The sequence below is a fragment of the Pan paniscus genome, chromosome 5 (assembly GCF_029289425.2).
Source record: "Pan paniscus chromosome 5, NHGRI_mPanPan1-v2.0_pri, whole genome shotgun sequence".
NCBI lineage: Eukaryota > Metazoa > Chordata > Mammalia > Primates > Hominidae > Pan > Pan paniscus.
The window spans coordinates 131,561,864-131,574,669 of record NC_073254.2 but is presented as its reverse complement, the minus strand read 5'-3'; the positions used below and the strand labels follow the sequence as shown (position 1 = coordinate 131,574,669).

The 12,806-nt window shown below is 43.8% G+C and overlaps 2 protein-coding genes across 4 annotated transcripts in view; one reads left to right on the top strand and one right to left on the bottom strand.

The window, feature by feature from the left end:
* Positions 1 to 1,733, top strand: part of TRAF3IP2 (TRAF3 interacting protein 2) — a 47,576-nt gene extending 45,843 nt beyond the window's left edge. For all 3 annotated transcript variants that reach the window (XM_008975753.5, XM_063604989.1, XM_063604990.1), the window contains one exon: positions 1,122 to 1,733. In XM_008975753.5, the coding sequence (XP_008974001.2) occupies positions 1,122 to 1,268 (147 nt within the window). In that variant the 3' untranslated portion in view covers positions 1,269 to 1,733. The remainder of the gene's footprint in view (positions 1 to 1,121) is intronic.
* The window catches only part of LOC134730558 (uncharacterized), a 119,446-nt gene that overhangs the window by 41,627 nt on the left and 65,013 nt on the right, over positions 1 to 12,806 (bottom strand). The window lies entirely within an intron of this gene.

The following is a 12,806-nucleotide window of genomic DNA, read 5'->3' as shown; positions in this document are numbered from 1 at the left end:
GCCGCTCTCACCACCTGTCCCCTTGGTACACCATTGACTAGAAAATCATTTGTTGACATTTTGCTTTCATCCTAAGATTTGAAGTCCTCAAGGCAGTCCCTGCGTCCTTTTCATTTGGGCATCCTCAGTACTCAGTATGATGCCTGCCATGCAGCAGGTGCTGCTTCTAAGCACAATACCTAGAGAAGTCCCATCCTATAGTCCCTAGGAGTTAGACTCAAAAGCAAAGGCCTTATGGTGGCCTACAGGGCACTATCCGATACAGCCCCTTCTACTTCCAGACCTCTGCACCTACTCACTCTGCTTTACTCACAGTGGCCTTGTTGCTTGTGAACAGACCCAACACACTCCCTCCACAGGGCCTTCGCACTGACTCTCCTATCTGCCTGGACCCAGACAACCACAGAGCTTGCTTCTTCCACTCTTTTAGGTCTTTGCTCATTTTCTCAGTGAGACCTCTCCTAAGCACCCTATTTAAAACTGCAAATCTTTCACCCTTGCCCCAGCACTCCCTGTCCCCTTTCTTGTTTAATTCTTCTCCACAGCATACATCACTGTTGAACACACTATCCATTTACTTATTATCTGCCTCTCCCAACCAGAACATCCACTCCATGAGGGCAGTCTGACACTGCACCCCCAGGATCCCTGGCTAACAGTTTCTGCCTCTGCCTGATCACTGAGGTCTGATGGGCTCCTTCTACTGCAGGCCAGACCTGGGGCTGGAGTGAAAGAGTAATGAATTGATTTAAGCCTACGGCCCTGGCATACTTCTTCTGAAGTCACAGGGGAATTCACATCACTCTGTGTGACCTCTGTCCTACCCCTTTTACGTGAGGGTGGTGAAAAGCAAGTTGAAATGCAAAGGGTAGGTAGCCTGGGAGACTGACAGAAAATGCTGTGCACATGTGGTTTTTATAATGAGATATACAGCTTGTACCCGAAGCCAAGAACATTTCACATGCTAAACCTTTCCAAAAGCAAAACAGCACAACTCCCAGGATAGTTTGGTAGGAAACGCCCATGTAGGGAAAGCCAGAAATGTTTGGGAACTGAGCCTGGGATCTGGCATCCAGGTTTTTCTCTAATGACCTTTGCTCCTGTCATTCTGCCTCCCATAGGAGCATGTGCCCACCTGGCTTCAGAACACTCATGTCTACAGCTGGCCTAAGAATAAAAAAAACATCCTGCTGCGGCTGCTGAGAGAGGAAGAGTATGTGGCTCCTCCACGGGGGCCTCTGCCCACCCTTCAGGTGGTTCCCTTGTGACACCGTTCATCCCCAGATCACTGAGGCCAGGCCATGTTTGGGGCCCTGTTCTGACAGCATTCTAGCTGAGGCTGGTCGGTAGCACTCCTGGCTGGTTTTTTTCTGTTCCTCCCCGAGAGGCCCTCTGGCCCCCAGGAAACCTGTTGTGCAGAGCTCTTCCCCAGAGACCTCCACACACCCTGGCTTTGAAGTGGAGTCTGTGACTGCTCTGCATTCTCTGCTTTTAAAAAAACCATTGCAGGTGCCAGTGTCCCATATGTTCCTCCTGACAGTTTGATGTGTCCATTCTGGGCCTCTCAGTGCTTAGCAAGTAGATAATGTAAGGGATGTGGCAGCAAATGGAAATGACTACAAACACTCTCCTATCAATCACTTCAGGCTACTTTTATGAGTTAGCCAGATGCTTGTGTATCCTCAGACCAAACTGATTCATGTACAAATAATAAAATGTTTACTTTTTTGTAAGATTATGTTTTACTTATCTCAAAGGAGATACATATAATTTATAATGATATGGGCAGTTGCTTCCAGGGACATCAACAAAGCTGCTTAGATATAATATTAGATAAATATAACAGACCACTCTGTATTAATGGATTAAAGCCAGCTAGTTAAACAACCCTTTTTAACCATAATCATGGAAGCTTTATTCTTGCAATAAAGATTTTTAGGCTGGGCGCAGTGGCTCACACCTGTAATCCCAGCACTTTGGGAAGCTAAGGCAGGCAGATCATTTGAGGTCAGGAGTTTGAGACCAGCCTGGCCAACATGGTGAAACCCCATCTCTGCTAAAATTACAAAAAAGTTAGCCGGGCACGGTGGTGTGCACCTGTAATCCCAGCTACTCGGGAGGCTGAGGCAGGAGAATCACTTGAACCCGGGAGGCAGAGGTTGCAGTGAGCCGAGATCATGTCACTGCACTCTAGCTTGGGAGACAGAGCGAGACTCCGTCTCAAAAAACAAACAAACAAATAAAAACACCCATTTTTAACAAAACAACTTTATATAGCATACAGCCATGATTCTAAATAGTATGATTATGGTTCTCAGGATCTGACTACATAGGTAAAAATATTTGCATATGTGTATGAAGTGATGGGGGATGTAGGCTAGAATTGTAGTCTGTGTTCTAATTTTGGTTCTACCACCAATTAGCTGTATGACCTTTAGCAAGTCCTTTAACTTTTCTTAGATTCCAGGGACTCATTTATAAAATGACATGGACAAAAGCATCTCTAATCACTCTAAAAGATTTGAAGTCTAGGACCTAAATTCTAAATACTCTTTTGAGGAGTGACTGAGTTTTCATTTTCATAATTATGTCTCTCAGAGGACAAATTTACATTTTCTTAACAGAGACATTTTCTTCCTCTTTTTTTTTGTTTGAGACAGAGTCTCGCTCTGTCGTCCAGGCTGGAGTGCAGTGCTGCAATCTCGGCTCACTGCAACCTGCGCCTCCTGGGTTCAAGTGATTCTTCTGCCTCAACCTCCCAAGTAGCTAGACCTATAGGCGCCTGCCACCATGCCCAGCTAATTTTTGTATTTTTAGTAGAGACAGGGTTTCATATTGGCCAGACTGGTCTCGAACTCCTGACCTTGTGATCTGCCCACCTCGGCCTCCCAAAGTGCTGGGATTACAGGTGTGAGCCACCACACCCAGCCAACATTTTCCTCTTTTAAAAAATATCTTCTCACGCCTGTAATCCCAGCACTTTGGGAGGCTGAGGCAGGCGGATCACGAGGTCAGGAGATCAAGACCATCCTGGCTAACACGGTGAAACTCCATCTCTACTAAAAATACAAAAAAAATAATAGCTGGGCGTGGTGGCAGGCGCCTGTAGTCCCAGCTACTGGGGAGGCTGAGGCAGGAAAATGGTGTCAACCCGGGAGGCGGAGCTTGCAGTGAGCCGAGATTGCGCCACTGCACTCCAGCCTGGGCAATAGAGTGAGACTCCGTCTCAAAAAAAAAAAAAAATCTTCAACAATACCCTCAGGTTGATAATTTTGGATATCTATCTGTATCTATATATCTTGTTTACCTGGTCTCCAGAAAAAGAACACATACACATATCCATATATAAAATATGTATACATGTATCAAATCTACGTAAACTACAAAGGTGGGATGGCTTTAATTATGGCCCAAGCTACTAAGACAATGAAGACTTTTTGGGGCTGAAAGCTACTGCTTCCCTTCTTTATCTACTAGCCTCTTAAACAAGGCTCACTTGTGCTACAAGACAGTCCACCGTTGTTTTTTCTTTTTCTTTTTTTTGAGACAGGGTCTCACTCTTTCCCAGGCTGCAGTACAGTGACACAGTCTCAGCTCACTGCAGCTTTGACCTTGCCGGGCTCAGGTGACCCTTACACTTCAGCCTCCCAAGTAGCAGGGACTATAGGTGTGCACCAACATGCTTGGTTAATTTTTGTATTTTTTGTAGAGACAGGGTTTTGCCATGTTGTCCAGGCTAGTCTCGAATTCCTGGGCTCAAGTGATTCACCTGCCTTGGCCTCCCAAAGTGCTGGGATTACAGATGGGAGCCACCACGCCCAGCCCAGTGCAGCTCTTATATGTAGCACAGGGAAAGGACAAATACTTGTCAACTATAAATAAGAAACATTGCTAATGCATTGCAAAGAACGCTAGTTTCATTTACTTTGTAACTTAGATGTCTACTGGGTGAGACGAATGTCTTTGTTCTTTAAAAAATAGGAAAAGAGAAGAAAAACTAGCATAACATAAGTACTCATTTGTAAGACTTTCTGACATGTAACATTAGTTCCGTAGTTTTGAGACCTGGTAGAACTGACTTTCATATTTGGATAACCTGGAAAACACCCAAACACAAACTTCAAGTCTTCTTTCTCTTTTTTCATTATCTTTTTTAGTCTGAGGTGACACCATCATTAAGGATTCGACACACGTTTGTAAATAAAATGACATCAGCAATTACTCTGAAATTTTCTAGTTTGCAAAGATTTAGCAATGTGATGTTATTAACCCTTCCTCCCTTCAGAGACCTGTCCTAAGCTCTGAACCACTCATTCCTTCCACTCTTCTTACCCCAGGTGGTTGATGAGCAGTGGTCCCTGGTGTTCCACAAAGAGTCATTAAAGTGTTACAGCTGGTAGCACTGGTAGCAAAAAAACAAACCAAAAAGTACACACAGACACACACACACACGCACACATACACACACATGCACTTGGCCAAGTGATGAAAGCTTGGCCCCTGAAATTTCTATGAGATCCGATGACCACCAACATCAAAGTATTTTTTTTTTTTTTTTTTTTTGAGACGTAGTCTCGCTCTGTCACCCAGGCTAGAGTGCAGTGGTGCAATCACAGCTCACTGCAACCTCCACCTCCCGGGTTCAAGCGATTCTCCTGCCTCAGCCTCTCGAGTAGCTGTGACTACAGGCACCTGCCACCATGCCCGGCTAATTTTTTGTATTTTTAGTAGAGACGGGGTTTCACCGTGTTAGCCAGGATGGTCTTGATCTCCTGACCTCGTGATCCATCCGCCTCGGCCTCCCAAATTGCTGGGATTACAGGCGTGAGCCACCACGCCCGGCCCATCAAAGGAATTGTAACAACTATTTGAGAGCACTGACAATAAGATTAACACTCGGTTGATTTAGATGTTATGCTGGTCCTCAGGCATTCATCTTTAGATATTTTTGGGGTGGAAGTGGGGTAGGGCTGACTTAGTAAAAATAACCTCTTAGCCCAAAGGCTTTATTCAGACTTACACCGATTTGAGGGGTGGGTTTGTGGAATGCAAGGTTAGGTTCTTACCTAATATTTGATGACTAATTTAGAATTTTAAATGTAATTTTAAATTTTAGTGACTGGTTTCAAATCTATTTTAACTTCTAGATTGTTCAAAGAGGTCTCAGTACATGGCTACAATCCAAGTATTAGACTAGCTATTTCTCAGCTCAGTGCTCAGAAAAATTATTACTGTTGATACCTTTTTCTTTGTTTCCTGTTAAATAAATCACCTCTTTAAAGACAGAATTTTTCTCGGAGTCATCTCAGCAAGGGATGCAAGTTCTCCATTTTGAACATTCCACCCTAGTTTCATGATGTTTTGCCAAGAGCATTTTTCTTTACCCCAGCTGCTTCGTCAACTACCTCATCCACTTTGCCAAACACCCCATTGTCACCACCACCTTTGCCAAATGGATTGCAAAGTCCTATGATCATGGGAAATGATCCAGAAAGAGTCTCTGAAAACACAGGATCTTTCTGTTTCTTCTTAATGAACCAGGAAGAATCAGTGAGACCCACCTCCTAGTGGCAAATGAAAAGAGAAGGAAGGTTACACTGTGGGAAAATACCACAGAGAAGAAATGCCTCTCATCCCAGAGAATTATGCACTATTTTTCAAGAAAAATAGTTCTATTTTAGCCTACTAACCAAATAAACAACAACCACCAAAGGGGGGGAAAAAGGAAGAAAGCAAGCACGAAAATCAATTAAATTCTCAGATCATTTATTTCTGTTATGGAACTTTCAGTCTAGAAAGAGACCCTAGAAATCATATATCCCTGCAGCTTTGTTTTATACACAAGGAAAGCAGGGCCCAGAGCAGCCGTGGCTTGTCTAAGGTCATCCTAGGACTAGAACCCGGATGTTCTGATTTCCAGACTGCAGACGTTTATTTGATGAATCTAGAAAGCTTTCTGGTTTTTCACAGTAGATGTGTTCAACAAATGACCTGGTGTCTCCCTGAAGAGATACTTCCCTCTCCCTGAGGGAAGAAGTACCTCCATCCTCTAGTGACGGGAGGATTAGATGATCATGTTGCAACTTGTTCCGTTAGAAATTCTTTGGGGAATTGATTATTGCTGTGATTATATGAAGTATGACTTTTCTTGAAGTGGCTTGGCATATTTATCTTATACTGCTATTATATGAAACTGAAGCACAATGTAAAAGGTCTTGACACTTGCCTGACACAGACAAAATCTGCTATTAGTCAGATCAACTTATTTATTTATTTATTTAGAGACATGGTCTTGCTCTGCCACCCAGGCTGGAGTGCAGTGGCATGATCACGGCTTACTGAAGCCTCAACCTCCCGGGCTCAAGTGATCCCCCGACCTCAGCCTCCTGAGTAGCTAGGACCAAAGGTGCATGCCACCATGCCCAGTTTATTTTTTAAAAATTTTGGCTGGGCACAGTGGCTCACACCTGTAATCCCAGCACTTTGGGAGGCCAGGGTGGGCAGGTTGCCTGAGGTCAGGAGTTTGAGACCAGTGAAATCCCGTCTCTACTAAAAATACAAAAAAAATTATCTGGGCATGGTGGCACATGCCTGTAATCCCAGCTACTTGGGAGGCTGAGGCAGGGGAATTGCTTGAACCAGGGAGGTGGAGGTTGCAGTGAGCAGAGATAGCACTACTGCACTCCAGCCTGGGCAACAGAGCAGGACCTCGTCTCAAAAAAAAAAAATTTTTTTTTTTTGTAGAGACAGGGTCTCATTATGTTCAACCCAGGCTTGTCTTGACCCCCTAGCTCAAACAATCCTCCCACCTTGGTTTCCCAAAGTACTAGGATTGCAGGCGTGAGCCACCTCACCTGGCCCAGATCAGTTTCTTTTAGTTGTATCTGGCCAATCTCCAAAACATCAACAATGAAAAAGATTTTTAAATACTGTGATATTCATCTTCCTGTCACCATTCTTTTTTTTTTTTTTTTTTTTTTTTGAGACAGTCTCACTCTATCGCCCAGGCTGGAGTACAATAGTGCCATGATCTCAGCTCACTGCAGCCTCTGCCTCCCATGTTCAAACGATTCTCCTGCCTCAGCCTTCCTAGTAGCTGGGACTACAGGCACCCACCACAAGCCCAGCTAATTTTTGCGTTTTTAGTATAGACTGCATTTCACCACATTGGCCAGGCTGGTCTCGAACTCCTAACTCCTGACCTCAAGTGATCTGCCCGCCTCAGCCTCCCAAAGTGCTGGGATTATGGGTATGAGCCACTGCGTCCAGCCCTTCCTATCACAATTCTGATTCCACAAAAATGGCACTTCTTGGAATAATACTTAGCTGTTTGGAACATCTGCATTACCTTTTGGATGCAGACATGAGAAACGTATGGTCATGCCGGCTCGCCTTTTGAGGGAGGCTGCACGAGGCACTTTAGCACACAAAGGAGCCTCGCTCAGTCAACACAGCTGGCATGCTGGGAGGTATTGTGCCCAGGCAGGATAGCATGTTCCTAACTGCATATGACTTCTTCCATTTTCTATTGGAAAATGCTTTAGGATAGGATCACTTTTGGATAGGGTACTTGGTGGCAGGTGGGTGGCTTTTGCAGACCCTGGCAGTCACATGTTGCCAACTCACTGTGCATTTGCTCCCAAATTCTTAGCCTCAAGCAAGCAGGTGGGATCTGTAAGAGGAACACTCAGTGTACTTTAGTTTTCTACTTAACTTTTCAAGGAATATAGGAGCATGGGTCCAGGTTATAGGTATTGGGTGATTAGGAAGTGATATTTGAGGCTTTGCTAAACAATGAAAGTCTTGGACCAAAGTGTACCTGGGCAGAGGTGACCATGTTCTGGGCCTGCCTGCTTTTTTTCTAGAAACTCTCTTATGGAAGGAGTAACTGCAGCCCCCAGATCTCCCAGGGCTTGTAAACGAAAACCATAAGGGCACGGGGCACACATTTCTTGTCCCTTGCCTGACCTCCCTTTGCTCCCTTCACCAGGAAGGCGCTGATGGAAATCGGCAGCTGGGGAGAGAGGGGAGAGGGAGGGAGCTAGCGCGCGAGAGAACTCATGCCTGATGGATCCCATTAGGCTTAGTGTGCAAAGCAAGTTGAGATGAAGTAGCTGCTCTGGTATGCATCCAAAACTGCTGTTCTATTTTTAGTCCCTCCCGCGTGCTTCTTAGCCTCGCGTTGTATGCGCCTGGGCACCTGGATCAGCAGCAAAACATGGAACTGAGCCACTCATTTGTAAAAGTGGAAGGCAGGAGGCCATTGATGCAGGGCTTGTTTATTGCTGACAGGGAAGAGGGACCCGGAATGTTAATGAGGGTGGCTCTCTGAAGCATGCCTTCATGCTTAGCAAGGAGTTCAAAGGAGAAGGCAGACTCAGTCCTGTGCTGAACAAATGTGAACCGTTGATAGAGGGAAGGAGAAATCAATTATGCTGTCGCAGGCTTCCATGTCATTGTGTTGGAGTTGTTAGAAAAGGTAGGACAAGGACCAGATCCCAAAAGGAAACAAAGCCACATGGCCTTGAAGTATAACGAGTTTGCCATGGCAACTGATGCAAATGAGCCTCCCAGGCACCGAGCAGGTGTGTTATCTTACAGAATAAACATACTTCTCTCACTCCCTGGTTTTTATAATAAAACCTGTGTTTGGATTACTTTCCCCTCCTCTTTGTTACCCAGAGAAGTTGGCTGTTGCTCAATTAACCCAAGGCTCCGGTGAGGGAAATGTAATCAGTGTTATCAAAAGGGCTGCTTTTGAAAAGGCTGGCGCTAGACTTGGCTGCCAGCCTCATCGTCGAGCAGCAGCTGGGCCGCAGGTACCTGCCTGGCCTTTGCCACCTTCCAGGCGATGCCCTCCACTGCAAACCACTTGTTCTTGCCTTCATTGAGGTGTAACAGTGAGGCCGGGCTCTCACACTGGGCAGTGGTCAAAAGCTGCATTCTTCTCAGGAGAGGAGAAACAGGTTTACGTGAGGCTGGGACCAGACCAATTTTCAGCATGCTGTATTGTCTGGGCTATGGGCCAAGGGTTCCTTGAGTTCAGGGATTAACTGATTCTATCTTCCAATCTGTTGTTATCTACAAGGTTCAGTTACTCAGAAACTTGAAGAAAGCTGCTACTTTCCTGAGATTTAAATTCCTCTCAGATGGGTTCTGGGGTGGTAGAGTCTCATGTCTGAAATGTACACAAATGGGGAGATTTTATAAAATCCTCTTGAGTTAAAAAAGTTTACTTTTAATTTTTACGAGGCCAAAATAACAATAAAGTTCAATAGCTATATTTTCATTGCTCTCATTTGTCATTAAAAAGTCCACTTTAGCTTCAAACTGATTTTCAAAATAAGATGCCTGTTCTCTATGGGCTCCTAGAACACAGATGGTTTCCAAACAAGGATGTGGTAAAACCAAGGACCTGCGGAGAAATTCTCCAGCCAGGGCCAGCCAGCTGAGGGCCGCGCGTCAAGCAGCAGCCTGTGCTCAGCAGCACTAAGGGCCCTTCTCTGCTTCTGCCTGTGTTCCTACTTCCCTCCAACCAGATGCCCGGCACCACCCCCCTTACCCCTTCCATCGAGCCCTAGCCTCCGGATGATGCCTTGGCTGCCCCTTCACATGTCACCTTACCTTTGACCCTAAGAAGAAAAAAATGTGTGCCTGAAGAACTAATTCCACCTACGGCATCATTGATGAAAAGGGTTTCATGGGATAATCCTCCAAGCCAAAACAGTATCCCAAGGCTTAGGCACTAAACCTCCCCACTCTTATTCCTAACACAACCATCAGACCCTCACCCAGATCACATTTACTCTTACTTTATATACATGGTTCTAACAAGAGCAATTTTCTGTTTTTCTAACGCTTGGTAGGTTAGAAGTTGCCAGTTTAGCAGGACAATAGGGAAGAAGGGTTAGAGGACCAGCATCTTGATGGAAATGACAGCTGACATTTTGACAAGGTGGTATTGTCATGAAAATATTAATATTTTGAAGCACCCTGAAAAGCACTAGTAAATATTCAGCTTTTAAAAAATCACTAAGTAATGTTTGTAAAAGCAAGCTTACTTCTAATTTTCACCCAGGTCAAATCAAAACAGCCACATTAAAATGTCCAGCTTCATTGGTTCAGATCATGTACTATAGCAATAAACACCCCTCAGAAGTCACTGATAACATCACAGCTTTCACAGCAAGTGACTGGTTTTAAAAACAATATCTTTAATCATCTGGAAAAGGTTACATCATGTTTTCTCTATTTTGTTGAAGAAGGTCATTGTTCATCTCATTTAAAAGGTTTCCTTAAGGTGAAGCCATTCGCTCATTCCATTCCTGGATGATACCCCTAATCCAAGCCAGGGCTTGGCTCAGCCTGCCCTACACAGGCCTTGTCAGGCCCTCAGTCCAAAGGAGAAGCTTAAGACTGAGGTCCTCCAGGCACCAAGTAAGGGGAGTATTTAGGGCATTTCATATTGGATCTAATAGGTGGCTGCGGAGTCCACTTCTGATGCTGTAAGGTGAGCTTAACAGGGGCATTCCAAAGTGGTTGAGCAGGTTCTTTCCATATTCAGGTTTTTAAAATTCAAGACTCTAAACTGGTACCATATACTTTGGGTCCCAGCATAATGTTATTATTTGAAAAGACACATGAGGCAGAAGTCCCTGACACCACAGTGTGAGCATGGGAGGTCTGGTTCCATCATGCCTAATAAAACTGTCATTCAAAAGCTAATCCAGAAAGGCTGCAAGGTGAGAGTTCAGCAGCACCCACAGCAACTAACACATAGCAACCAGACTCCAACTACTCATTAAATGCCTACTGTGTGCAAGGTAATATGCTTGGCACAAAGATGAGTGACACACGCTCTTGCTCTCTAATTACTTAAAATCTAGCTGGGGTGATATAACACCAACATGTGAAAAGGCCATTAACAACCCAAGGCAGCATACAGTAAATGATAAGGAAGTGGGTCAGCTGGTCCCTTTTCTCTGACCCTCACTGAGCTCACATTGATGCAATTTCAAGGTGAGATCTTTAAAGAAGCAGGGACTGCTGAATTTTCCTAATAAACAAACCTGCTCACTTCCTCCTTCCCACATATACCCTTTAGATTATAATATTCAAAGTCTCCATAAATCACCATGTAAATGCAATCAGAGATGGACACAGAATGTAAAAAGTTGGAAAAGTATGTAAAAGCACCACAGAATGTGCATATTAAACCAACAGATGATAATGCAGCCCACAGGGCATACATCACACCTTTCTAAAGAGCAGCCTAGAACCATGCCTCAAGAAGGGCCAGACAACACTGCAGCAAGTGGAGTGGTAAGGATGTGTGTTTTACATTGCAGCCCGCACATCTGGAAAGGCAGATGTGGCCAGTGTTGGAACCAGCTGGGAGAGAGCAAATGGATTTCTGTACTCTGCTAAGTAGGGTGTGGGAAATGTGTGAAGTTGAGTCCATCAGCTAAGTATACAAATAACTGAGCGAGAAAGCAGAAAATGATAATTTGCTGGAATGGGCAAAGAAACTCTATGAATGAATATTGGCATTGTCCAAGTTCCCCAGACAAAATCTGTTGCAGAAAACACTGCCCAAGCTGAGTCTGTGAGGTGTTTTCACGTTTCTCACTCACACAGTGTAGCTATGGAACCAGACAAAGGTGGGCTTGAACCTCAGTTTACTTATTACAAGTTGGGTGACCTTATGCAAATTACTTTACTTCTCAGAATTTCAGCCAATGATATGGGGACGACAGAACCGACTCCCATGGAGATAGTTAAAATAAGGTAAGATGAAGAATAGAAAGCTTCTAGAATACTGTCTGGCATCTAGTAAATACTCGGTAAATGTTCCTTTCTTTCGTGCTCTTTCCTTCTTGCTTTCTATCCCACAGTTAATGATTATGGGGACTTTGACTATTACCTTATTTCCAAAAAGTTAAACAGCAAATCCTAACAACAAAAAAAACTTTCATTTTAAAAAGAAAGCCTAGGAGAGGTCAAACAATATGAGTTTTAAGCTGAAAACCTCCATCTAATTTTTCAGGGGAGCTCATCAGCATAGTTTATTTTCTTAATAAGGCCTGGGAGAGGCCACAGCTGACTCACAGAACATTCAGAGCACCTTGAGATGTCTTTCCTCTAACATCTTGCGAAGGAGCAAAGCTCCTAGCAGCACTGGCTAGAATAATTAAAGGTATAACATATCAAAATCTGCCAATGATGTTTGACTTTAAAGGAAACTTACTTAAGAGATTCACAATGGGGCTTCAAAAATAGGATAATGGATTTGAAAGTATTTTAAAAAGTAACTTGAAAGACAGTATTGTGTTCATATTATACTTATTATTAAAAAGGAAGATTTGAATTCAGGTGGAACACTGCTATCCTCTCCTCTGATTCTGCTTTTCCAAGAAATGAGGTTTCATTGTCATCTCCAACACAGCCCACTCTGTGAGCTAGCCAAGAAGGAAAAGTCAAGAGGGTTGGTTGAGCAAACATTGAGACTGAAAGAGAGCCACCATATTGATTAGATGTGAGACCACATCTCTTTTTCTTTAAAGGATAAAAGTTCTCTTGAAACCCCTCCCCATGTTGACTTAAATAATTTTCATTATATAGTTCCTTAAATATGTACAAATATGTAGTAATTAGGTATAAATGTTTTATGCTTGTAGCTAACTAAAAACTATACAAACACAAAAGAAACCGTTCTAGAGATCTGTTGAACAACTATGTGAATATACTTAACACTCCTGAACTATATACTTAAATTATCTTAATAATTTACCATCTTAATGGTAAAT